This window comes from Barbus barbus, assembly GCF_936440315.1.
Source record: "Barbus barbus genome assembly, chromosome: 7".
Classification (NCBI taxonomy): domain Eukaryota; kingdom Metazoa; phylum Chordata; class Actinopteri; order Cypriniformes; family Cyprinidae; genus Barbus; species Barbus barbus.
This window is the reverse complement of record NC_136735.1, coordinates 5,325,419-5,350,740: the sequence shown is the minus strand read 5'-3', so window position 1 is coordinate 5,350,740 and position 25,322 is coordinate 5,325,419. Positions and strand designations below refer to the sequence as shown.

Genomic DNA, 25,322 nt, shown 5'->3' with positions numbered 1-25,322 from the left:
GAGAAGTTCGCAGTTGTCCGCGGCTCATCCAACCCGCCGATCGTGGGAGATATCCGCCGCCGTCCGCGGCTCCCAACCTCGCCGCTCACACCGAGCCCGCCGTTCGCGGGAGTTCACGCCGCCGTCCGCGGCACACCGAGCCCGCCGTTCGCGGGAGTTCACGCCGCCGTCCGCGGCACACCGAGCCCGCCGTTCGCGGGAGTTCACGCCGCCACCTGCGGTTCACCCAAGTCCGCCGTCCGTGGGGAAAGCCAACCCACCGTCGGCGGCTTCACCGTGCCCGCCGTTCGCGGGAGATCAACGCTGCCGTCCGCGGGGAAAGCCAACCCGCCGTCGGCGGCTCCCCCTGTTCACGCCGCCGTCCGCGGCTCCCCTGTGCACGCCGCCGGTCTGCCTCTGACTCAATGCCCGCCGGTCCGCCTCTGACTCAATGCCCGCCGGTCCGCCGCTGACTCAAGCCCACCGGATTGCCGCTGACTCAAGCCCACCGGATTGCCGCTGACTCAAGCCTGCCGTTCGCCGAAACCCTCTCCGTGGATCAAGTCCACATGTCTCGGCCAGGAGAGCCGTGTTTGTTTGTTTGTTGTGCCCACAGGAACATTTAAAAAAAACCATGTCATGTCTTGTCCATGGAGACTCGTCTGGGGCAGGCGGCTTCTTGGGTTGTGGCCATGGAGGCCAGTCGCAGCCGCTTGCCCCCCCTGTCGCAGAAGTGGAGGAGGTTGCTGAGGGACCCTGTGAGGGCCCCTGACTCCTCGTCATGCCCAGAGGAAGCCTCAGCTTCCTAGCCAGCCCAGGAGGGCTTCTGGTTCCTGTGGGATGTCTTGTACTGTTTTGTTTGTCTAGCCCCGGAGGGCTCCTGATACCCCCTGGATTCCCCATGGAAATTTTGGGGGGGGGGTAGTAGAGCTCTGGGTGGAGTGGGTGGGCCGAAGAAGGATGCCATGGCCACAGTTACCACCTGCCATGGCCTCCTGAGCTCCCTGCTCCGCCATGGGGGTCCTGTCTGTCTGTTCCGCTCTGGAGGTCCCCGTCCTGTGGTCCGTGTCTGTCCTGAGAGGCCTCCAGAGCGCCCACCCCCCCTCCCCGATGGAACTGTTAAGGCTCGGGACGAGCCTTTCGGGAGGGGGGAGTTATGTCAGGGAACTGTGGTGTGTCTGTCATGTGTTCCTGCCCCTTGTGCCCATATTTGGTTTGTTTCCTGTCCTTGTCATATGTAATCATCAGTTAATTCTTGTCTAGCCGTGTTCGTCTCATTAGCGTGTGTATTTAAGTTCCTGCCTGTTGAGTTTCGTGCTGTCTGGTCTACTCGTTAACCCCGGTGTTTGATGTCCGTGTCTGCCTTGCCTTGTCCTGTCCTGATGTCTTGTCCTAGTAAAGTATATTATTTGAAGTTATATCCTCGTCTGCGTGTTCCTGGTTCCTCCCTCGTGTGTGCACCGTGACAGTTTGCTTGCCACGTGGTACTTCATATTCATAACACTGTTCCGCAGGAACGTTCTCAGAACTTTGGCTAACGTTCTAAAGTTCTCTCGAATTTATGAACCTTCTTAACGTCAGTAGAACGCTTGTTTAATGTAATCTGGTTTTAAAAAATGTTTTTCAATACAATACAATAGTGCGCTTTTTCCCTGAACCTTCTCAGCTTGATGTTACTTCTTCTTTTAGAACGATATAAGCAAACATTCCATTTTACATCGAGCAAACATTATGGGAATGTTACTTCTGATCAGAATGTTTGCTCAATTATAAAATGGAATGCTCCCTTAAGATTATAACCAACCCAACAACAACAACAAAATAATATATTTTTTTATTATTAAAAATTGGACGTTCAGAAACAACGTTTTCATAACAGTAGAGCAAAACATATTTTGTTTATTAGCCGGGTACCATGGTGCACATCCCCAAAAATACAGTTTTACTATGATATCATGTCCAAAAAAAAAAAAAAGTTGTAACATGTTAAGTGATGATGGTGGTCAATCCTTTTTTCATACACTGTATCAGTATTCCTTGATCTTGTAAACTAACATTTTAGGAATTTTTCAGTGAGTTTTTAAACAGGTGCTGAGTTTGCAAGAATATGTTGATCGAATATTATATTTGACTTTATATTATAAAAAGTAATTTGCTCCAAATACTATGAAGATGTAAAGAAATAAATCTCCGTCCCAGGGGGATAAACACTGACTAAAGTCATTAGAGCTGATTGCGTTTTAGGACAAGGGCTCGGATTAAGATCTTGCTTACGTCACAATGCAAACCTTGCTGGGCGCGCGCTGATTGGACAGACGCTTCTCTCTGCGTTCCTCCGCTGCTGCTGGAGATACAGGGGAACCGGGCGGGTCAGTGTCCTGGATCCCGAACCGGGCCCCAGCGCTCGGGCTTTCCCTGGTGGATCTGCGTGGAAGATGGCGGAGTTGAGCGCAGTCCGACACGAACTTGTGAGTATTTTCATAATGAAGAGTGCCGCGGGTTTTGTGTGTCCTGCTTCACACACGGAAACAAGTTTGTCAGCAATGAGAACCAGGCTAGAGAATTCGCACTTATTTATGTTTAAAAGGAATTGTGCACATTAAAAACATAGGCATCATTTACTTACCCAGTTTTCCTTCCAAACATGTTTAGCAGAACGTTAATGCTTCTTTTATAATGTAAGTGAATGGGGACTGGAGCTGTCCAATTCCAAGCATGACAAAAAAGAAGTGCATACGATTTATGCGCTATATTGTTTTATGAAGCGACACAGTAGTTTTGTGTGAAGAACAAATTCGGCGTTTGTTTTCAGTTTTGTCAAATGTTATTGGTTCTAGGATGTTTTTGTATTTAACTGACGACTTTAATTATGCAGAAGCGCACAGAGATTTGAGAGCACAGATTTTCGATAAACAATGATTTAGATTCAAAAGACTTGAAATATAGTTCATATGAAGTACATTTAGGATATATTTATGGTTTGTTAGTTCTCCAAGGGCTTGACAGCTCCAGTCCCCATTCACTTTCATTGTGTGTAAAAGAAAGCAGCTTGGATATTGTGCATTTGTATGTTCCCTGTGTCATCACCACTTAAAGTGAATCAATGTTTCCACCTGTTCAGTGCTGTGTATCTATACATGTGATTTGCATGTTTTTTGCACAAACGGCCATCTCTTAACTTCCCGGTTGTACTTTATCCACCACAGAGAAACAGAAATCTGAGCAGTTCTTTCGGGGAGCCTCAGTGTAACATGTCACCACAAAAAGATGAGCAACAGAAACTGGTAATGACCTGACAGATGTGGTTTTGTTTGTATGTGCATGCTGTTTTGTCTCATGTCACTGTGTTGTGTTTGACAGGCCGTGCCATTCTGTGGCGGCATCCGGGGCGGAATGAGACCGGGGAAGAAAATCACCATCATGGGCGTCGTGAATGCAGATCCGGACAGGTAGCTTATGTCTCACACACTCACACCTGTAAGTGCTCACACACGTGCGGGACACACCCAGAGAGACACAGCTGTCATGTGCTTCTTTTTATCTGTATAACTTAAGCGATCAAAGCTTCTAGTTAACTAGGAATGAGGTTAGACAGAAAAACTTCAGATAAAATCACAGCGTCTAGACCAGGGCTGTCCAAACTCGGTGTCCTGCAGAGTTTAGCTCAAACTTGCCTTAACACACCTGCATGGAAATTTCTAGTATGCCTAAGAGCTTGATTAGCTGCTTCAGGTGTGTTTAATTAGGGTTGGAGCTAAACTCTGCAGGACACCGGTCCTCCGGGACCGAGGACAGCCCTGGTCTAGACGATGACCTTCTGTATTCTGTTGTTTCGGTTGATTCAGTTGCTGATTTGAACTCCATGTTGAATGTTCCTGCTCTCTCTCTGGGGCAGTTTTGACATCAGTCTGACGTGCGGCTGCGGGGATGTCGCTCTGGATATGTGCGTGCGGTTCGAAGACCGGGAGATTTTGCGAAACGCCTGCATTTCTGATAGCTGGGGCGAGGAGGAGAGGTCAATACCCTACTTCCCCTTCATCGCAGAGCAGCCTTTCAGGGTCAGTGTCATCGTCACCATCATCTGAATTCAACAGAATCACGTCATGTTTTGTGTAGGGATACATATTGAGATGGTCCTCACAGCAGAACACAAGATCCAGGGGGCGAGATTGGATCCAGATCCCACCTTACATATACCTAAATCTACCCGTCTCCACCCCCTGATCCCTAAACCCACCCATCTCCACCCCCTAGATGTGGATCCAACCCTGCTGCTGGATCTTGTGTTCTGTAGTGAGGGGCTTCTGTACATATTTGCAAAACTGAATGGTTGGCTGTTTACTAAATAGTTGACTTGTTGGTGTTAATGAAGGTTTGTTAACCCTATAAACATATGAAATAATAGTCAGAAAATGTGGTAACACTTTAGTATAGGGACCAGTTCTCACTATTAACTAGTTGCTTATTAGCATGCCTATTATTAATATATCGGCTGTTTATTAGTACTTATAAAGCACATATTCTGCATGACCATATTCTACATCCCTAATCCTACCCAATATCTAAACTTAACAACTACCTAACTAATTATTAATAAGCAGGAATTTATTGAGGCAAATATCATAGTTCATGGTTTGCTGATAGAGAGAATTAGACCTTAAAATAAAGTGACTGAAAAAGTGACTTTTTTTTTTTTAATGGAACATTTAAATGTTTATATTGAATATTATATTTGATACATCAGGCTTCTATGGTTCATATAGTATGATATAGTGTGAATTTGTTGTTTCAAAACATAAAATGCAATGCAATACAATGATGATTGAGAGATGAACAAACAAATGTTTCTAAAAAGCCTGATAATCGTATGTGATGCTGATTAAAAAAAAAAAAAAAGATGTCTGGATAATCAAGTAAAGCCAAGCTGCTTCAGTCAAATAAGTGTTCATCTTGAAATATTGCTAACAATATAAAAGGTAAAGGTTATTCTCATGTTTACTTTATATATAGCGAATAGACAAGTGAAGCACAAGCTGAAGAGGGACGTTTTATAATTGTACTAAAAGGCATTTTACTTGCTAAAAAAGTCCCACCTATCAATCGGACGATAGAAGGGATGTAGTAGATTGTGTGCAACAGGTTTAACAGCAAGATTTTGATCATGTTTATCATTTATAGATCTTTGTGCATCAAATATGATACAGTAGGGTTAATTGAGGCTGGTTTAGGGTCATGCTGACCGTACAGCACTGTGCAACACCAAGATCATGGGTTCAATTCCCAGCGAATGCATGAACTGATCAAAGGTATAACTTGAATGCAAAGTTAACCGCTTTGGATACAAGTGTATATCTATTGCATAAATGTAAATATATAGAGTGACTGATGAATATGCAAAAAAAAAAACAAAGTCTAAATAACTGTTTATTGCATGAAACTCTCATGGTCCTTAAAAAACAGCAGGAACGTGCAATCTGAAGCTGTAGTTGACGTTTGCTGAGTCTCCTGTCAGAATGGCGATAGTTTTCTCTCTTGTTGTTTGTTTAGGTTGAGATTCATTGCGAGCACCCGCGCTTCCGCGTGCTCGTGGACGGCCATCAGCTCTTTGACTTCTACCATCGCGTGTCGTCGGTGACGGCCATCGACACCATACAGATCAGCGGCAGTCTGACCATCACCAAGCTCAACTGACGCTTGTCGCGTCTCATGAGTCCAGTTCTGAGCATTAAAGACTGTCTGTGATACTGAAAGAGAATCCAGAATCATCTACAACTGATGAATTCATGCATTTTGAGCTATAAGGAGGCATTTATTTTTATGAGCATCACAATTCTCAGTAGCATTTAAGCAGAAGTCAACATGAAATGCCATTCGCATCCAATTTAGTTGTGCAACGGGATATTCAAATAGAAAAAACGTAGGGTGGGACTTAATTTTGATGTATTTTTGTAGTCCAACCTATAAATTCGCATCATCCTGGTCTTTTTGTCAAAAACTCAATAGGATTTTCCATTGGCTTTTGGATTATTGCAGAAAATAAGCTCTGTGACCAACAAAGGTTTGATTTTTACACATTTTGTTCATTATGATAATCTTCATAATCAATTTCGAATCTTAAACAAAGTCACCAAAAGTAAAAAAGCAAAATGTATATGAACTACTACGAGATCATGCGACTTCAAAAAAGCATTTTTCCTGAAAGTTTGAGTTAGAATAGTTTGCAAGAGCACGATTATAAGCACAATGAAGCTGTGAAAGCAGCAATTGTGATAAAACGTGAAAATATTGTGAGCTTGTGTTCAACACAGAGCTTATTTCAGCTATTTAACCAAAAACCCTTTCAGAAAACCAGCTGACTTCAGCTCTGGACTTCAGCGCTAAAATGCACTAAAAGTGACGTCAGTAGAGGAATTGTTATGAAGACAAAATATTAAACATACCAATAAGTCAATAAGACCAGGAGCATGCATTCAGTTTGGATTTCATGTAGACTTTATGGCATTAAAGTGGAGGTGACAGAATGGAGAAAAGTAAGATGAATGTTGCATGAGGCCAGATACAGATGCTGAACTAACAACAACAATGTACAGCTTCAGCAAATAGCGATATATGAACGTACTGCCTGAATTTACCAGTGTAACTCTCCAGCTAATGTACTCAGGTGGAAACCGCATTTATTCCCTAAATACGTGTATATAACATAAACAGGGTGATTTGAGAGTTGCATCTGTCTTACAGCAATAGTGATCTTTCCATTGTAATTCCATTGACAAGCACTTAAACATACTTCAGACCAATGCATTTTATGTTTAGCTGTGTTAACGAGACGGCGTGATGAGACGCTAATGATGTGAACTTCATTTAGGTGCTTTCGTTACTTGAGACCAGCATAAAATCAGGGAGAAAACCATTGCATTCCAGTGCTTTCTGTGTATTTATTGTCTCTGAGCACACGGTGTGTCACGTCAAGCTCTTCTTGATTGTACACACATTGTTCCTAATTAATAAAGGCTTCTAATTAATGAAATTGTATTGTCAGTGATGATTGTAGCAGGGCCGGACACACTATTGAGTATAATATTGTAGATCATTTGCATGAAGCAGGTGCTTGTAGAAAAACATACTCTAGTTAGTTATGTTAGGTGCACTGAGTATTTGGTGTATACTGAAAGATATTTCAAACGTGCAAATGACTGGTGTGCTGCACTTCAAACTTTCTCATCCATTCTGGAGAGTTTCATTTTAGTGTTCATGGAAGAGTGTTCATGCATATTGTGCTGTTAAACTCCTGCCTTCAGTTTTCCTGTTGGCTTTCTTATCTCTGCTCTGCTTCCTGATGATTATGATTATGTCTAGAGCTGTTTCTTAACTGCACTGCAGTATGTTACAGTGACTGTATTAGATGGTAATGCTGTGGTACTGGCTAAAGATCTGCTTGATTTGGGCCGGTAAGCAAGAACATAGAAAAAGTTGCTAAAAAAAAAAAATATATATATATATATATATATATATATATACAGTGCCTTGCAAATGTATTCATACCCCTTCATTTTTTTCACATTTTTTTGTGTTGCTGCCTTATGTTAAACTGCTTTAAATTACTTTTCCCCCACATCAATCTACAGTTTATACACCATATTGACAAAGCAAAAACAGGATGTTAAAAAAATTTTGTTTTTTTTTTGCTTTACCATAATAGTGTTTGGAGTGTAGATTGATGTGGGAAAAAAAGTAATTTAAAGGAACTTATAAGGCAGCAACATAAAACGTGAAAATAATGGAGGGGTGTGAATACTTTCGCAAGGCACTATATATTTATATACAAAAAATAAAGAGATAGATATGCTAAACTATAGATAGATAATAGATAAGAAATAAACAAAGCAAATAATACATATAACAATACAGTTCTATAGAGAGTACAAAAAACTCAATGTAACAATAGAAAATTATTTTGCACATTTTTATAATATTAATTTTCACAGTATAAATTGGGTTTTTAGGCAAAGCAGTGCAAAAAAAATATTAAAACTAATTTTAAAAGTAGATTAAAATAATGAATAGATAGATTAACGTCAATAATAAAATTAGATTAAAATAAATAGATGTAAAAGTTACATTAAAATAAACAAATAAACAATATATAGAACAGTAAAGTACTAAGCTGAGTAGAAAAAAACAATGTAGCTTAAGACTCAATATTATACTAATATATTTTACACATATTTATAATGTTATCTTTTCACTGTATAAACTGGGTCTTTAGGCTAAGCAGTGTAAAAAAATAAAATAAAATAAAATTAAGTATAACAGAAATGACTAAACTTACTAAACTAAATAAATTATTCTTAATTAAAATGTATTTAAAAATGACATTAAATTAATAAATAAACATAGTGCAGTGTTATAGTGAGAAAAAAATTAAGCCAAATAATATTTGACACATATTTATGATATTATTTGTTCAGAGTAGAAACTGTGTCTTTATAAACAGCCTTTTTGCTCACATGAGGATGATCATATTTGCTGGGTTTAGTTGATTTCTCCCAAAGCAGCCTCACCCAATCAGCACGAGAGTCCAGCAGTGGTGCATGCTGGGTAATACTCGGAAAAAGCTGGATCCACAGCTCACGCTCTCACACTCACACACACACTCTCTCTCTCTCTCACACACACACACACACACACACACACAGGGATCTGAGCGGATCTCCCGTGACGCCGGTGCGCGGGATGCGCTCGTGAGGATGGGACACTTCACTCCGGTCTCGTGAGGTAAGACGATGACTGACAGCTGCGCGACAGCTAGCCGTTAGCGCCGAGGCTAGTGTTAGCCTGCTAGCATCGCCCGTGTTAATCAATCGGTTCTGATGCTACACTGAGCTGGTAAGCTAACAGACTGAGTTTGCTCTTCTGAATCTCTTGTGAGGCAATAACACGACTCGTATGGCAACTTAATGTCATTGTTTAGACAGAAGCAGCTCATTTTGACTGATTTAAACACCGTGTTTTTTGCTGTCAGGTGTAATTGCACTGCTGTGATCAGGCTAACGGCTAACTGCTAGCCATAATGTAAACATCTCCAAAACCGATGAGATTCTGTCCAAAAGCCTTAATGTCAGTAATTCAGTTTAATCCAGATTTAATCTCGGATAAGCATAGTTTAGGCTAAACCAATGAATGGATTTAATAACTTTACATATGTTATATGAATATACAGTTATAATAATAGATATTTATATATGTAGTGCATCCTTATAAGAAAATAAGAGCATCACTGTCAGTTTGATAAAATGCTTATGCTTTTTTAATTCGCAATAATATAAACTAGAGGAGTAAAATAATTAAGAGGGGCATTTGTTATTGCTTTCTGATAGTAACATTGTTTTGTGTTTGTGCTAGATTATAGAAATCTGCAGTTAAAATGGTGTAAACATAAATTGAATTTAGGCAGGATTTACTTTCTGTTTCTGTTTGAATCTTTCTGTTCTTAAAAGTATCCGTTTCATAATAATCATAAAATGAATGCACGGTTATGATTGTTTATATCAGTTATTTATATCCCTTTTAAAAGGTTTTATCCTTAGAGGAAAATTGAGCATTACTGTCAATCCCATCAAATCCACGAAGCTGTTTATTTACAATAATATAAATCAAAGGATTAAATATTTAAATATTAAATCTGTTGATGTTTTCAGATAGCAACATTTTGTATTTGTGCTAGATTATAGAAATCTGCAGGTAAACTCCTTTGAGAGGCGGGTTATTAAATGGTGTAAATTGTAGTTAGGCACGATTTACTTTGAGTTCCTGTTTTAATCTTCCCGTTTTTTAAAAGTATCAGTTTCATAATAATCATAAAATCAATGCACGGTTATGATTTGTTATATCCTTTTAGGAAAGTATTACTGTCAATCTCATCGAATCTATGAAGCTGTTTATTGCGTGATATAATTTTAATTTACAATAATATAAACCAGAGGAGTAAATAATTAATTTGGAAACCTGTTGATGCTTTCTGATAGCAACATTGTTTTGTTTTTTTGTGCTACAAGATGTCTGTAAGACGTAGGTCACTGAAGTGGTGTGAATGTAAACTGAGGTTTGGCAAAGATCTTGCTGTTTTCACAAGTGTCACTCTGTGGTTGTTTGACCCACCTTTGAGCAAACAGCTCTGACGAAGCTCCCAGAGCGATACAATAGAGCAGTTAAAAGCTCTGTTTTATTCGGTTTGTGCTTTTCTCTTTTGTTAAATATTGCATTGAGTGACTGAATTTGTGTGGTTTATTCCCGCCGTGGATTTTCCGGATTGATCTGGTTACCCTGGTCCACTTAAGTCACCACTTTTCCCATTAGCACTTAATTAGTGTCCGATTTGAAGACTGTCTGTCTTATTTTTACTCTTGTTGATTTGAGTTAGACAACAAGAACCTGTTCCTGTAAATAGGCCCTTGAGCACTATCGTAATGAGCGCTGCCAACAGAGGGCGATTGCTTAGCGGTGTTACAATGCTGATCAGCGGTTTATATAAAGAAAATAAGCATACGTCTTACTCATGTCAAGATTAAGATTTACTGATGTTGTCTCCTCAAAAATGGCTTGATGCGAGGTACAACAAACGTGTAATGAATTACTCGCTAGTTTAATATCTAGGGCTTAAAGCATTAACACACATGTAGAGCTATAACAAAAGTGTTGCTTGTCTTTGCAAACACCAGTAATGAGGACGATGCTGATGTACAAAAACGAGGCTTGAGTTCATTAAAGAGGAAGCATGAGTGATAATGCAGCGTCTCCCTGCTGTTCTCACTGTTGCGATTAAAACATGAGCTGGGCCCGTATTCACAAAACATTTTATCTTATCACTGAGTTCTCCTAAATAGCAGTAAAAGTTTTTAGCTAAGAGTTTTCTCTTAAAACCTATTCACAAAGCTGCTGAGACAAACTTTTACTAAGGAATAGAGAGAAGTCTTAAGATAAGAATAAGGGCGGGGTTGACCTCGTTGCTATGGATGATGTCAGCATGCTTACTAACTATTCCAAATGCCATACTTATGCAACACAAACTCAGGTTAGAAGCATAGCCTAGATTTTGATGTGGATTAGCATTAACTGTGAACCAGATCATGTTTTGCTTGTGTAAATGAACACAGTGTGCCACACGTTACTCTGAAACATGCAGTAGGCTGTGTGTATTCTATTAAATTGTATATTTTGCATTGCAATAATTGCACCTATCCATGCTGAAATTGTTTTTATTCTGATTAATCGTGCATGCATCGTATTTCTTTTGCCAGAAAAAGAAACCGTTTTCTCAAACAGTCACAAATCTAGTAAAACTCTTTTGTAAAAACCAATGACTAACTGGAAAATATTGACATGTAAGATTAGATTAAAGGCCCTGAGAATAAATTACCCTCCATTTGTATTTTAATGTTTTGTTAGTCATATTCCTGAATGCTAATCTGTGCATTGCATTGCTTTGCTGCAGGTGTGAGCTCTCCGCTGTGTTTCTGCTCAAGGCCCCATGGAGCCTGACGTGATACACATGTACTCCTCCTCTCCGCCCCCGATGGAGGACAGCGTCGAGAATGAGGACAACGAATTCAGCGACTTCACCGGCGTCCCGAACAGCACCAGCTTCTCGGAGTTCGACACGCCCACCACCTTCAACCAGTCTCAGGCTTTGAACGCCACTTCTCCGCCGGAGCTGCTGAGCAACGGAAGGATCGTGGGACTGTCCGCTCAACCCGCAGGGTCTGCTAAAGCTAACGGCGTGACGCTTGGCTCTGGCCAAACCCCCAAGTCCAATGGCAGAACAGTTAGCGTAGAGGAACTCAAAAAGTTCAGCGAGCACCAAGCTCACATCACATCCCAGGAGTTTGCAACGGGGTCTCGGACTGAGAGCGACGCCATTGCCTGCAATGGCACAGTTGAAGTGCTCACGAACGGGTTTGCGACATTAGACCAAGGTGGAAGCCCGCCTACGCCACACAAAACCAACGAATTTGATGTCAGTCCAGATGATTTTGCAGATTTCTCTGCCTTTTCAAATGCTGAACAAAACCAGCCTTCAGAGACAGACTGGGAACATTCGAATCAATTGTGCGTACCGCCACAGAATGATGCTAGCGACAGTGTTGAAGAGCGAGGAGCTAGTTTAGAAGACGAAAGCAGGGACTCAAGAAACACAGGGTTGGGATTCTTTTCCGAAAACTCTGAAAGTCTCAGTAACGGTGACTGGGGTTTCCATGAAGGGTCGGATTTAGATCGAAGGGAGCTGGAAGCTGAGACTACTGAAGTCGTTAGCACAGTGCAACCACTAGCCCTTAATGGTGTCACTTTTAGCGAAACCGATGATAACAGGGTGTCGCCCGAATCTACTGAGGATAAGTCTAGTGGCGAACAATCAGATGAGAAAGGCTCCGAGAATGAGACTTTAGAGACGGAGACGGAAACGGAGACGTCCTTTGGTCGGCCGCTATCGACAGATGCGCTCGAAGAATTTGGTGACTTTAGCACGACGGGATCCGTACCCACGCCTCCGCTTCAGGAGGAGACGGCCACTCCGGCCGACCACAGTCAGCTGGCCGAGGATGACGATGAGGATTTTGGAGATTTCGGTGACTTTGGAGATGCCAGCTTGTTTAGCGCGACTGGATTTGCAGATTTTGACCAGCAGGGGGTCTCTCAGCCCGAGCCGGACCCGAGTCCCCCGGTGGAGGTTGAAGATGATGACTTTGGCGATTTTGACACATCAAAAGAACCTAGTAAAACAGACTTGGTGGTTGAGGAGGCAACAACGTTTGCGGATTTTCCTGGAAGTGACAGTTTCGCGGATTTTAGCTCTGCGCAGGTGGGCGATAATGAAGGATGGCAGGCTTTCTCTGAGCCGGATCAGAGTCAGAATGGAGGGGAGTCTTGGGCAACGTTTGGGCAGGAACAGAATGCAGCGGCTACAGAAAAAAACAGAGATGATTGGCAGGAAAACCAGCCGGTTACGGCGCCCCCTACTGCTGCGGAGGAGCACAAAAGTTGTACAATGGTAGGTCTGATTCCATAAAAATAAATTTGATGGTTTATAGTTTTTTTGTTTTACTTTGCCCCATTCTGTTCTTCATTTTGTTGGCCTGACAGTCAAACTGGCACAGGAAATTAAATCGGATTGAGGAATGAACCTGGACAGGATGGTTTACTCTGTCTACACGATTGATTAAGCGCAAACAGAGCCTTTATAACATCTCCATTTCATTAATTTCACTATGCAAGTTATTAGATCAAAACAAAGTATGTGCTAAAAACAACTACACACTATTTCTTTGAAATTAAATATTGTTTTCTATCTCTGGTATGCATAAAGATACATAAACACTAGGCTTTTTGAACTGAGCTATTTTTTTCTACCAATACCTTTCAGTAATAATTTTTATTTTTTTGCTGATTTGATGCTTAAGAAACATTTCTGATTATTATCAGTGTTGAAAACAGTTGTGCTGCTTCATATATTTATGAAAACGTGATTATTTTTTTAAAGATTCTTTGAAGAACAGAAAATTCAAAAGAACAGCATCTTTTGTAACATTATAAAAGTCTTTTTGATGCTCCCTCTATTCTACTCACTTTTTACTGAGCAACACTATTTTCTTCTTTCTTTCTGTGTTTTATTAAGTCTGCATTGGTCAGCCGTTTGGAAAAGATTTTCCAGGCCAGTTTCGAGCTGGTTGTCGCCCCTCAGGTAGAGGAAGAGGTGACCACTCTCAACAGCTTTCTCAAACCTCCTGACACATCACAACAGGAAGACGCTGACAGAGGGCCGACCAATGGGTGAGGAGCTACAAGTTTATTTGCTAAGTGCTGCTGGTGGCCAGTTACCTCAATTAAGTCATCTTTGTTGTCCTGTGGTCAATGAAACACTCTCGGCCTCCTCCTGTGGGTTTTGTAGGGCACTGCGGGACGTGTGGCAGCAGCTGCAGGATGTTAATAACGCCTATGGCCTCCGGTACCAATGGGGCGGCTCTCATACCAATAAAGTGCTGCTCTGCTCGCTTGGTATCGACACCAGAAACATAGTGAGTTTGGTTATGGGAAAACATAGGATTTGGTCCAGAAGCTGTATTCTTCCTGAAATTGTAACTGATTTCTCTTTAACTTTCCCTCTCCTCTTCTGTTTTTATCTCTTTCTCCTCAGCTGTTCACGGGCCATAAAAAGCAGCCTGTAATTGTGCCAATGTATGCTGCCAGTCTGGTGAGTGAAGCCCATCTGCAGGCGAGCTGTGTGTGTGAGAATGATGGACGCTGGTTTATTTTAGACGTCCTCTGAAGCTCACGTGTGTAATCAATCATCTTTGACGACTGTCCGTCTGCAGGGGATGCTGGAACCCACGAAAGAGCCGGTGAAACCCGTCTCCGCCGCTGAAATGATCGCCTCAATAGCACAATCTCCTTCAGTCGCCACAGAGCTGAACACCTGTCCACCTGACACCGCCCAGGTGAGCGTCTTCAGTAACCTTCACCTGGTAAAATAGTACACATATTACACACCTCTCCGTATAAAGTTGGATATATAGTATATCCAACTTTATTTGCATACATACTTGAATTCAGCAGTATATACTATATAGCAAATATCTGCTTGACTGTTTATATTGTTGGAAAATGTAACCATTATGACCAAGCTCTTTATATAAAGTTGGATATGTAAGTATACATACTGTACACTCACATAAAGAATTATATACTACATAGTAAATCTCAGATGCTGGATTGCTTGTATCATTGCAAAATATAAATTTGACTTATTTACCAAAGGTCAGGTAATGATTATTATAAATGTAAATGAAAACTAAACTGAAATATGATGCATCTAAATATTTGCCACTAATGCTTGAATGCTTTTGTGGATTATAAATTGTCATTTTTTTATTTGTCAAAATTTTAACCATAGCAAGACCAGATGTAATCTATGCAAATTAAATTTCATGTTATATATATATATATAATAATTGGAAAAATAAAAACAAGAATGATGGAGAAAAATAGACTACGATGGTCATTTAACATGCCAGTCTGACAAAGTGATGGATAATTAGGCTATTATTTGAAGCACAACCTTTGGTCCTTTTTTTTTTTGGCATTACTTTGTAATATTTGATATCTGGTCTCTTTTTCTACCGTCAGGAGTCTCTTCCTCCCGTTCAGTTTGACTGGAGCAGCAGTGGCCTTACAAACCCTCTGGACGGTAAGACCAATCAGCCGTTTCTTGAGGTGGAACATCGCAGAGAAACTAGCTTTTCTCATTCTCAAATATATGGAAACGTGCCTCGTGTCGCCAAAACTAAATGCTTGATTAACAATTTTACAGTAACCATCTCCATGTTTATGTTGGATGCGCATGTACTCTTTATGCTTCTCGCTAACAGAAACCAGCACTAATCCAGTCATCTGGTTTCATCACTAATCCAGATCTAAGCATATGTCAACTTCTACTTTCCTGTGTTCTCTTTCTCTCTGTCTGTAACCTTTCTCTCCTCTTTCACCATCCCTCGTTCTGAAGCGAGTGGAGGCTCCTCTCTGCTCAACCTCGATTTTTTCGGCCCTGTGGACGAGTCGCCCTCCTGCACGGCCACCTCCATACCAGGTTTGCCGAAACATTTCCAGTTTAACACCAAAGCTGTCTGTGTGTTCTTGATTTCTGCTCTATTTGCATCTAGTTCTTTAACCGTCCGCTCAAACGACCGTTGTTGCATGCGTGCATGCGCTGGTGTATCACAAGTGTGCTGATATGCGTGTGCAGGTGTGGACCCGGAGCTGTACGAGTTGACCCAAGCGAAGCTGGACATCAGCGGAGGCAGCAGTAGAGTCGTGGATGCGTTTGCTCGCCTCATGTCGACCGTCGAGAAGACCAGCACCTCCACCAGGTCAGTGAGCTTCTCACATTCACAGTACTGCATACGGGCTGCTCATACTGTTTTTTTTTTTTTTTAAGTGTGGTACTAGGTTTATTAGTTAATTTAATGATTGGCATTCAGTTATTACCCTTAGAAAAATATGGTTATTTAGCATTTTTGTTTCAACTTTTCTAAGTTTGATCAAACAATAAGTCAAGAAAGGGATGTTATAAATTGTGGTAGCTACTGATTTAGGATGTTTTATCACTAAAGTAATGCAAAAAAACAATCGAAAATGTTTATGTAGAAAAGCTGTTCTGAAGTTATCTGATGTTTTTTGATCAGTCTTATGTGATTGTTCGCTCCTATATCTTTCTCTGATATGTCTGATCTCTTTTCTCTGATATGTCTGATCTCTTGTTCTGATCTCTTTCTCTGATCTGTCTGATCTCTTGTTCTGATCTCTTTCTAATTGGTTTGATCTCTGTTTTAAGTGTTTCTCTCTGATGTGATCTCTCTCTCTGACCGGTCTGATCTCTCTCAGCAGAAAGCCTGTGCAGAAGGAGGAGAATCTGAGCGAAGAGGCCCGGCGAGTGATCTCAGGTCTGCCGGATCTGTCGTTCATGCACGCTAAAGTCCTCATGTTCCCCTCCACGCTGACTCCTCTCCTCCACTCCTCCTCGCCCTCTCCCACGCCCGACTGACGCGGACTGTCTTCTCCGCTGCGCCGTTTCACCTCTCTTTCTCTGTATCGCTCTCCAGCTTTCACGAAACTGACCGTTATGATTTTAATTTCATCCTTTTGGTTTTCTAGCTCCTGTTTGTCATGTTCCTGGGCGTTTTTAAGTTCAAAAACATTATCTACGTAAGAGAGAGTGGATGAGATAATCGACTAATGATCAATCGCTTTAGAGGAGAAAAGACTAGATCATTTTATTTGTAGAATGAGAGTATTGTGTTTATATTAGAGCCAATCTGTACATAATCAGGGATGATTTCCTTTCGAGTATTCTTCACAGTTAAGTTAGTGTGTGTGTGTGTGTGAGAGAGAAAGAGGTAGTTTGTTTTTATGAAACACTGGCTTAAAAGTCCTTCAATGGCACAAATAATGATGTGAATGATCTGATTTGTATTTAGATATATAAATGCTTAGTTATATCGACTTGAAACCAAACCGCCTGCAAAATTTTCTTTCAATTTTGCGTAACAAAGGCCTTAGTTTTTAATCGTTTTGGCTATTACATTACAATCAATATTGTTATTACTTGTAGGTTTTAGGATATTTGATTTCGCAGAGGCATTAGTGAACACTTTATCCTTTGGTTGTGCAAATAGTTTAACAATTAACTCGCTTTCCACATTGACAGACTGCAGACAGAGTCCATCAACAACTATAGAAACCATATCTTTGCATTAGCTGCTCATGTTTTTCGGTTCTTATTTTATTGTTTATTATTATTATTTTTTTAATGTAAGTTGAAACCACTGGCTTTGGACTATAATGTAGTGAAGGAATCATTGAATGAATGATCAACTTGAATATAAATATATACATATATAGGTGTATCGAGAATAAGGGACCAATATCTGCTGTATCGTTTTGCTCATTTCCCTGTTATCATTGTGTTTTGGTCATTCTGTATCCGTGTTTTATTTACTCTGATAAATCTTAAACGACTCTTTTGGAGGACGTCTGCCGTCACTGCGGCCCTGTACGCCAGGAGTGCATGATGGGAAATGTTCGCCAGAAACGAGTTTGCTCACCTTTTGGCTTTTTTTTTGTCTCTTGGTTCTTTTTTTTTTCAGTTGTGTCACTGTTTATTCTGTCTCCTGGAGGATTTTGCACATTGTAAAGATATACAGAAGAACTGCTTACATAGTTAACTGTGGCTTCGGACTGTGTACAGTCAAACTATGGAACATGTAAAAATTGTTATGGGAAAATTCCTATGGAAAACTCATACAGATGAATGATATCTCTAAAGAGCCTGTACCGAGGTCAATCGCGCATGCCCAGGTTCTTTAAAAAAAACAAACAAGTGTGTAAATTTTCTTTAAGTGTACACAAGAAATTAAAATAATTTAAGAGAAAATGCTGTTTGTGTGTGTCTTCATTCATGTCTGTTTTAAAAGGACTTAACTGAACGGCAATTTATTTTGGTATTTTATTTTATTTTAAAAAAATTAAATACTAAAAATGACGTAATTCATATGAAATTTCCACAAGAAAATATTAAAATAGCATTCTATAACATTATAAAATGGTTGCAATATATTACATCAATATATTGTGTGCCCTTTGATACTGTATCAAAATAAATATACACATATGCATATATCCTCTCTGCCATAGCAACCCTTTTGGTCTACATACCATAATACAAAAAAAAATTGACCTTAATATTCTGTACAAATTCAAAGGTTTTGCACATCAAATTACGACCCGACCAAAACCTCCATGATGTGATCCAGATCGTTCAGGGCCAGTTTGAAAGTCTGATTAGCCGGAAGCACCGATTGGCTCTTTGATGCGCTCGTGCTCAGGGACGAACCACAGGGGACATTATCGAACAGCAAGCTGTCTATTTCCGTGAACAGGAAATCATCCAATGAGAAATCGGCGAGGAGTGAGGGGGTGTGGCCAAACACTGACTGGGCGGAGTCAGAGGGAGATGATGCTGAGTCCATACCGCTGTTCATTTCAGAAAGATCTGGGTCTGTATGCCTGGATTCATCTGAATTTGGGTCTGATGTGAGCGAGCGGCCCATCTCTGTAGAAAATAAAGTGGTTATTCCCACAGTCGGACACAGATCTTCAATTTCAGCCAGCGCTGAGGTGAAGCTGTCTTTAATAATGGAGGCTGATGGGGGCTGCTGTCTGGAAATAGACGGAGACAAACAGAGAAACAGATGTCTGTCCTCCAACGGCAGACTATCCTCACTGTGGGACTCGACCCCGCTGGGGAAGGACTGGGGTGCAGGGACGTCCTGGATGCGCCGGAGTGTGTTGGTGATCAGCACCCTGCGGGCCAGGCCTGGCTCCGAGTGTCCCCGGCGGCTGTGCAGCTTCAGCAGCGAGAGGTTGAGCACGGTCTGCCGCTGGAGCCAGTAGCAGGCGGGGGACGCCTCCGGAGGGCAGCTCATCTTCATCACGCCATTCTCCTCCTCCTGCTCCAGCTTCCGCTTCAGGCCTTTACCCAACATGTAGCATATATCTGAGAGAGAGACGCACAGAAATGAAGCAGAGCTTTCAATTTCTAATTTATCTGAGATTATATTTTAAAATATTTTTACTATGTGATCCTGGACCACAAAACCTGTCATAAGGGTCCATGTTTTGAAATTGAAAAATAATCTTTCCATTGATGTATGGTTTGTTATTATCGGACAATATTTGAATGCGATACAACTATTTGAAAATCTGCAATCTGAGAGTGAAAAAAATCAAAATATTGAGAAAATCACCTTTAAAGTTGTCCAAATGAATTCTTAGCAATGCATATTACTAATCAGAAATTAAGTTTTGGTATATTTACAGCAGGAAATGCACAAAATATCTTCATAGAACATGATCTTTACTTAATATCCTAATGATTTTTGGCATAAAAGAAAAATGGATCATTTTGACCCATACGATGTATTTTTGTCTATTGCTACAAATATAACTGTGCTACTTGCTACTCCAGGTTCACATATGTATTTTGTTTAAAATCTGCAGTAACATTTTAAAATATATTATTTTTTACATTAAAGTAATAAAATAATTTTAAAAAGTATGAAATATTAATATTACATTTCATGATTTTTCAAGTTTTTAGGCATCTTCTATATTAACATTTTAAATATTTTTAAAAAAGTAATAAAATTAACTGAATTATTAATTAAATTAAATTAACGATTTAATTAATTATTAAGTATTGACAAATTAGTGAAAATATTCTTGGAAAAAACTTTTAAATGTTTCTATAACAACATTTAAAATATAAAAAATATTGTTTATAAAAATGAACTGAATTGTTTATTATTTTTATAGTATCTTAACTGAATAAAATTGAATGCAATTAAATGACTATATATTTAAAATAGGCTATTTTACTTATTCATTTTTAGTGTAAAGTTTCTATATTAACATTTTAAATATAAAAAAGTTGCAAAAATAAATTTAACAGAATGAACGGTCTTATTTTTTCTGTATTTTAATATTAATATTCTGCTCAAATTAACCCTTTAAAGGGCTAGTTGCTCTTTTAGATAAGAAACAAAGGAGACAAAACAGCATTGGTCTTTGCAGAATAGCCAAATACACAGTACTTTCCATCAAAGTGACAGCTCATGACTCCACAGATGACTCTCTTCTCTCTAGACTCTCTGCACTTGCTTTGTTGCCTCACTTCCTCTCTTGAACTCATTAGTTAGCAGTTCTGGTTAACAGTTTGTCCCACTGACCAAACTAAATGACCAACAATCACGTGTTCATGTGAACAACAGCTAGACTCCAATGCAGAACAACTCTCTGGATGATAGATTCGATTCCTTTATATTTATGAATTCTAGAACTCTACGTTTGGAGCAAAAATGAACCAAACAGGAATCCAGAAGCTCTTATTATTTAGTGCATCGGATAAATGCGTGTATATTTGAACGAGGTCTGAACTGAAGCCGTGACATTTAGCGCTGCACGCCCACATCACATCAGCTCAAAGTGAAACTTCAGATGATTTACAGTAAAATGCAAGCGTTCAAAGCTGATAGTATTAACCCGCGCTTGACCATCTGCAGCAGTAAACAGCGCGAGCTTCATCGCGTTCACATTCAGTAGCGGAGCGTTTCAATCCTTCATGCTTTAACGTTACTTCAATACATTTAAGAAAGAACAACACATTTGAGACACTCAGTGCATTACAGTAAATACATATAATTTCCCCCACAGTCATACATAAGCACTAGTTTAAGCGCCGATGAAGGTAAAAGCGCATCAAGAGCTCACCGCATGCAGGTCAGACGCATCGGACTCGTGTCTCGGTCGCCGTGTTTCGCCTGTACCGTGTTTAACGCTCAACAAACCCGCAAGCGGAGTCTTCGAGACTGACGTAAGCCTCGACTGATATTCGCCAACGAATCTTTTCATTGAACCGATTCGCTAGAATGATTCGTTCGAGCCGATTCGCGAAGCTTTTGTCGCTCGAAGGGACTCGCTAGAAGTAAACAGTGGTGATAATTGGGAAAAAAACAAGGGTAAACGATTTATTAGCCTACCTACAGGCTTTTTATTGGTTATTGGTCGCTACTTTGACACAAAGTATCCATTTTTAAACGTTAATCCTTGATAACCAGTGTTACTACATGAAAAAATACTATAGTAATTTATACTTAGGTGTTTTGAACCATACTATAGTTAAGTACTTGAATTAATGTGCTGTGGTAATGTAATAGTAATATAAACAAATGACTTTACTCAGTACTGTACTAAGTTCCTATATTATACTACAATACGGTAGTTTACTGTAATCAAACTAAAGTAGGGTAGAGTGGGGGAAAAGGCTTGTGCCATTTTTTTCAGTGAAACAAAAGTTAAATGTGTTCAGAAAAGTTATCATAGTTTTAGTGACAATAGCATAAATTATAAACCAAGTATGAAAAATGTTCAATGTATTTGACAAAAATTAAATTTGTGCCAATAGGTGGGGTAAAACGCCCCCAGTCTGACAAAACAATTTGCTTTAAACATTTACAGCAAAATCAGACAGTTTTAGCTTAAAATAAAAAAGAGTCAATATTTATGGATTACACAATTATAATAGTCTATTTGAAAAAAAAAAAAAAGTTAGCTAATGCTAACTGGCTACCAGATGCTAACTTGAGGTAATTTTTAAATATAAAGTCCAATTATTTTTATTAAACCAACTAGTTAGAATTCATTTGATGGAAAAACAAAGCATTTGATGTTCAGAGCAGAATAACTACAGTAATTGCCCACTTTTACCCCACAGACTATGTTTGAGGAAAATATAATGATATTTTTATTACTTTTAATTTACTTTACTTTTAGTAATTCAGCAGATGCTTTTATCCAAAGCGACTTACAAATAAGAAAAAGTAACTAAAACTAAAAGTGAACACTCTGTAAATACTCTATACACACCCATTTAAGAAAATACAGAAATTAAATAAAATTGACAAATGCACACAACAACAACATTTCAATAGTAAACATAAAAAGGAAAAAAATAAATAAATAAAAAGCGATACTTATATCCTTTGCCGGCGTCCTAGCCCGGTGGAGTCGCACGGTAGAGTCGATGGTCTTTACTTTTAGTCATTTAGCAGACGCTTTTATTAAATAACATGTACTCTCTGTCTACAGGCCCTACTGTTCTCATATCATATATAACTGTGATGTCCTACAAAACACTGTTTTTCTTTCTGCTGAAGATCATTTACTGTGAAATCTGTTTTCTCTCCGGTACAGCACCAGTGTAAGCTTCATGGTCAAAACTTCTACATCAGTCTCGTCAACACGGTCCATGCTTACAATAAAAACTGATCTCGACTTTATCTTGTGGTTATTTTGGGAAAAACAGTAGTGGGGCGTTTCCCCCACTCTATTACAGTATTCATTACTGTTTATCATTTCACTCTAGTTAATACTACAGTATGCCGCAGCATTCATTAAAGTGTTGTAAATACTATATATACAGTATAGTATGGTTCAAAAACACTATAATATTTACTATAAATTACTATAGTATTTTTTCATGTGACCGTAATAATATGACTTTTTACAGTAACTAGTAACTAATCACTAATAGTATTACAGTTACATCCATCAAACAACTCGTTACTTGGTTACTGTTGATAATACAACACTTTTACTTAAACTTCACTATCAGTCACCATTGTTAGTTATTAATAACTTCTGACTGTCATCATTTTGGTGAATTATGAGGCAGAAATATATTGTTAGTAGGCTAACGTTTAGAAAAATGTTGTGGGGAAGAAAGATAAGCAATGAAGCCTAACTAGTAACTGTTGCCAGAAAGTAATAAGTAATGTAATAATATTACTTTTGATAGGAGTAACTAATGAGTAAATGACATTTTTTGAGTTATGAGCCCAACACTGTTGATAATAACATTGTCAGCACATCATTTCTGTTTACGATAATATTACTTCAATTAAATTTAACTTGCACCAAATAGCAGTTTTTGTACTGAAAAAAGAAAGACCTAAACGTGCTGGGAACACTTGATCGCTCAAAAGAATCGTTGTTGAAGGATTCATTGAAATGAATCGCCCGAGCGAGTCGATTCACAAGAATGAATCGGACCTCGCAATGCTACAGATGTCATCCTCCCCTCCCTCTCTCCCCTCTCGCGCTCATTCCAGTCTGCATATGTCAATGAACGTGATCTCGAGCTCAACTCAACAAGAGCACTCCAGAAAAGAATGATAAACAGAACAAATAATGACAAATAGATTGCCCTTATTTTAGTGCAGCTGAAGTTTATACGCGCATATTTCTCACAGACCACAGAAATCATCACATGAAGATTCAGAAGATCTCATATTTGTCTGCAGTCAGTAGTTTAAAATATCAATGTGAACTCAAACATTTCTCCAAACTCTTACTGGATCATTTCTGAGTGCATTTTCCAAGAGGAATTCTAGAAAAGTGGCTTTCCATGCAAAATTAATTTGATAAATAGATTGAAAATATTGTTTCAATTAAGTTTTTTCTGTCCTCTTTAGTACTGTATGTATTATTTATTTGCTTATTGTAATATAGTTTGTATTATTTAGTTTACATTTTACTTTAATCTATTAATTTATTATAATCTTATAATTATTATAAATTTATGTTTACACTAAATTATTTCAATCGACTTTTATTCTAATCTATTAATTTATTTTAATCTTATTTTTATTATAATTTTGTTGGGATTCTTTCTTTTATTTTGCTCTCTATAGTAATTTAATTTTTATTTGATAAATTTTTATTTTCATTGATTCATTTTAAACATACAATTTTATATTCTAATGTATAAAATATATATGTATAATAAAATATATTTATTTGTTAAATATTAGACATTGTCATTTTTTTAAATCTAATTTATTTACTCATTCATTTTATTTGTTTAAGTATAATATTTAAAAAAAAAAATTCTAAACATATGGGCCCCAGTTTAAAGGCCCGTATTCTAGAAAATGCATCTGACACAAAGTTGATATTTAAATAAAGCTTCATTTTTTTAAGTCTCCTAACTATTAAAAGCCAAAATCGGAGCAATGCAACGTTTTACTCCAAGATTAATGATTTAAAACTAGACAAATCTATATTGGCAGTTTAATAACCAGGTAGTCGTTCGGTTTACATCCATGAAAATCAGATTCTTTGTGTGTGTCAAAATGTTCAGACATATTTCCACACGGTGCACATGGTGACATCTGTGCTCTAGGTCATCATCTCCTTCACTTCATACTATCCAGATGGCCTGAACAAGAGGAACGAGATAAAGCAGCAGTCAATCAGAGCAGCTGAATCATCAAACACAAAGAAACACACTCAATCTTTCGCCTCGTCTCAGTAAACAGACATATGAAAATTCTTGAGTCTTCTGGAACGCCTGTCAGCAGAAAAACTCCCAGATTTACACTGAAGCCACGTCTAGAGAGCAGAAGATCAGAGACTTGGACCAGTAAGAAACCACACTAGAAAGTTCTGCACAATTAAGTGATGATTAGACCAATAACTTAATATCATTTTGGCAAGATTATCGGTGTTTGCATGCAGACAGTCTGTTGTTCTCACATCGTATTCTGTTCATCCAAAACTCATCCGTCTTGCTCTCATCCAAACAGCTGCCGCCGCGCTCGGCTCCCCCCAGCAGACCCCCCCCCCAACAAAACAAAGACGAGGAGTCACACACACGCTCCTGCATTGTCCTTGACCCTGACCTCTGCAGGACAGCTGTCTCTTTCTGCAGGAGCGTGCACGCGTGCAGATGTCAGACTTCAGCTCAGGCGTCGCTTTCAAAGTTTGCTCAAATGTTTTATGCAAGAAATCATTTGTTGTCAGAAAGGATCATGCAAATACTTGGATTCAAAAGTTCAAGCAGGGTCAATAAGAAGTCTCTTCTGCTCACTAATGCATGCATTAATTTAATCATTAATACAGTAAAATTGTGACATATTACTATTTAAAATAACTGTTTTCTGTTTGAATATATTGTAAAATGTAACATATCATTACTACAGTCTTCAGTGTCACATGATCCTTCAGAAATCGGTCTAATATGCTGATTTGCTGCTCAAGAAACATTTCTGATTATCATCAGTTTAAAATAGTTGTGCTGCTTCATATTTTTGTGATACGTTTTTATTTCCAGGATTCTTTGATGAATAAAAAGTTCAAAAGAACAGCATTTATATGAAACAGAAATCATTATGTAACGC

The 25,322-nt window shown here is 39.0% G+C and overlaps 3 protein-coding genes across 10 annotated transcripts; 2 read left to right on the top strand and 1 right to left on the bottom strand.

The window, feature by feature from the left end:
* The first annotated feature begins 2,302 nt into the window (after positions 1 to 2,302).
* On the top strand, positions 2,303 to 7,003 carry lgalsla (lectin, galactoside-binding-like a). Its single transcript, XM_079420615.1, has 5 exons — positions 2,303 to 2,447; positions 3,186 to 3,263; positions 3,340 to 3,428; positions 3,875 to 4,037; positions 5,527 to 7,003. The coding sequence occupies exons 1-5, from the start codon at positions 2,415 to 2,417 to the stop codon at positions 5,668 to 5,670; spliced, it is 507 nt and encodes a 168-aa protein (XP_079276741.1). The 5' UTR covers positions 2,303 to 2,414; the 3' UTR covers positions 5,671 to 7,003.
* Positions 7,004 to 8,562: 1,559 nt separating this feature from the next.
* aftpha (aftiphilin a) lies at positions 8,563 to 17,956 on the top strand. Of its 8 annotated transcripts, none has more exons than XM_079422531.1 (10): positions 8,563 to 8,754; positions 11,471 to 13,024; positions 13,649 to 13,803; positions 13,922 to 14,048; positions 14,168 to 14,224; positions 14,346 to 14,468; positions 15,157 to 15,217; positions 15,533 to 15,616; positions 15,773 to 15,896; positions 16,414 to 17,956. In XM_079422531.1, exons 2-10 carry the CDS (start codon positions 11,507 to 11,509, stop codon positions 16,568 to 16,570), a joined length of 2,406 nt encoding a protein of 801 aa, XP_079278657.1. In that variant the 5' UTR covers positions 8,563 to 8,754; positions 11,471 to 11,506; the 3' UTR covers positions 16,571 to 17,956. The 8 variants fall into 8 exon arrangements, with proteins under 8 accessions (XP_079278657.1, XP_079278655.1, XP_079278661.1 ...); XM_079422529.1 differs by having other exon boundaries at positions 16,411 to 17,955; XM_079422532.1 differs by having other exon boundaries at positions 8,734 to 8,865; positions 16,414 to 17,955.
* An 87-nt stretch (positions 17,957 to 18,043) lies between these two features.
* Positions 18,044 to 20,969, bottom strand: sertad2a (SERTA domain containing 2a). Its single transcript, XM_079421029.1, has 2 exons — positions 20,854 to 20,969; positions 18,044 to 19,081 (listed from the first exon to the last, which is right to left on the bottom strand). The coding sequence occupies exon 2, from the start codon at positions 19,068 to 19,070 to the stop codon at positions 18,303 to 18,305; it is 768 nt and encodes a 255-aa protein (XP_079277155.1). The 5' UTR covers positions 19,071 to 19,081; positions 20,854 to 20,969; the 3' UTR covers positions 18,044 to 18,302.
* Positions 20,970 to 25,322: the final 4,353 nt, after the last annotated feature.

Coding starts and splice junctions, on each gene's coding strand:
- lgalsla (XM_079420615.1), top strand. CDS start 2,415: ATGGCGGAGTTGAGCGCAGTCCGACACGAACTT. Junction 3,429..3,874: donor GTGAATGCAGATCCGGACAG/GTAGCTTATGTC, acceptor TCTCTGGGGCAG/TTTTGACATCAGTCTGACGT. Junction 4,038..5,526: donor TCGCAGAGCAGCCTTTCAGG/GTCAGTGTCATC, acceptor TTGTTTGTTTAG/GTTGAGATTCATTGCGAGCA.
- aftpha (XM_079422529.1), top strand. CDS start 11,507: ATGGAGCCTGACGTGATACACATGTACTCCTCCTCTCCGCCCCCGATG. Junction 14,049..14,167: donor GTATCGACACCAGAAACATA/GTGAGTTTGGTT, acceptor CTTTCTCCTCAG/CTGTTCACGGGCCATAAAAA. Junction 15,617..15,772: donor CACGGCCACCTCCATACCAG/GTTTGCCGAAAC, acceptor ATGCGTGTGCAG/GTGTGGACCCGGAGCTGTAC.
- sertad2a (XM_079421029.1), bottom strand. CDS start 19,070: ATGTTGGGTAAAGGCCTGAAGCGGAAGCTGGAGCAGGAGGAGGAGAAT.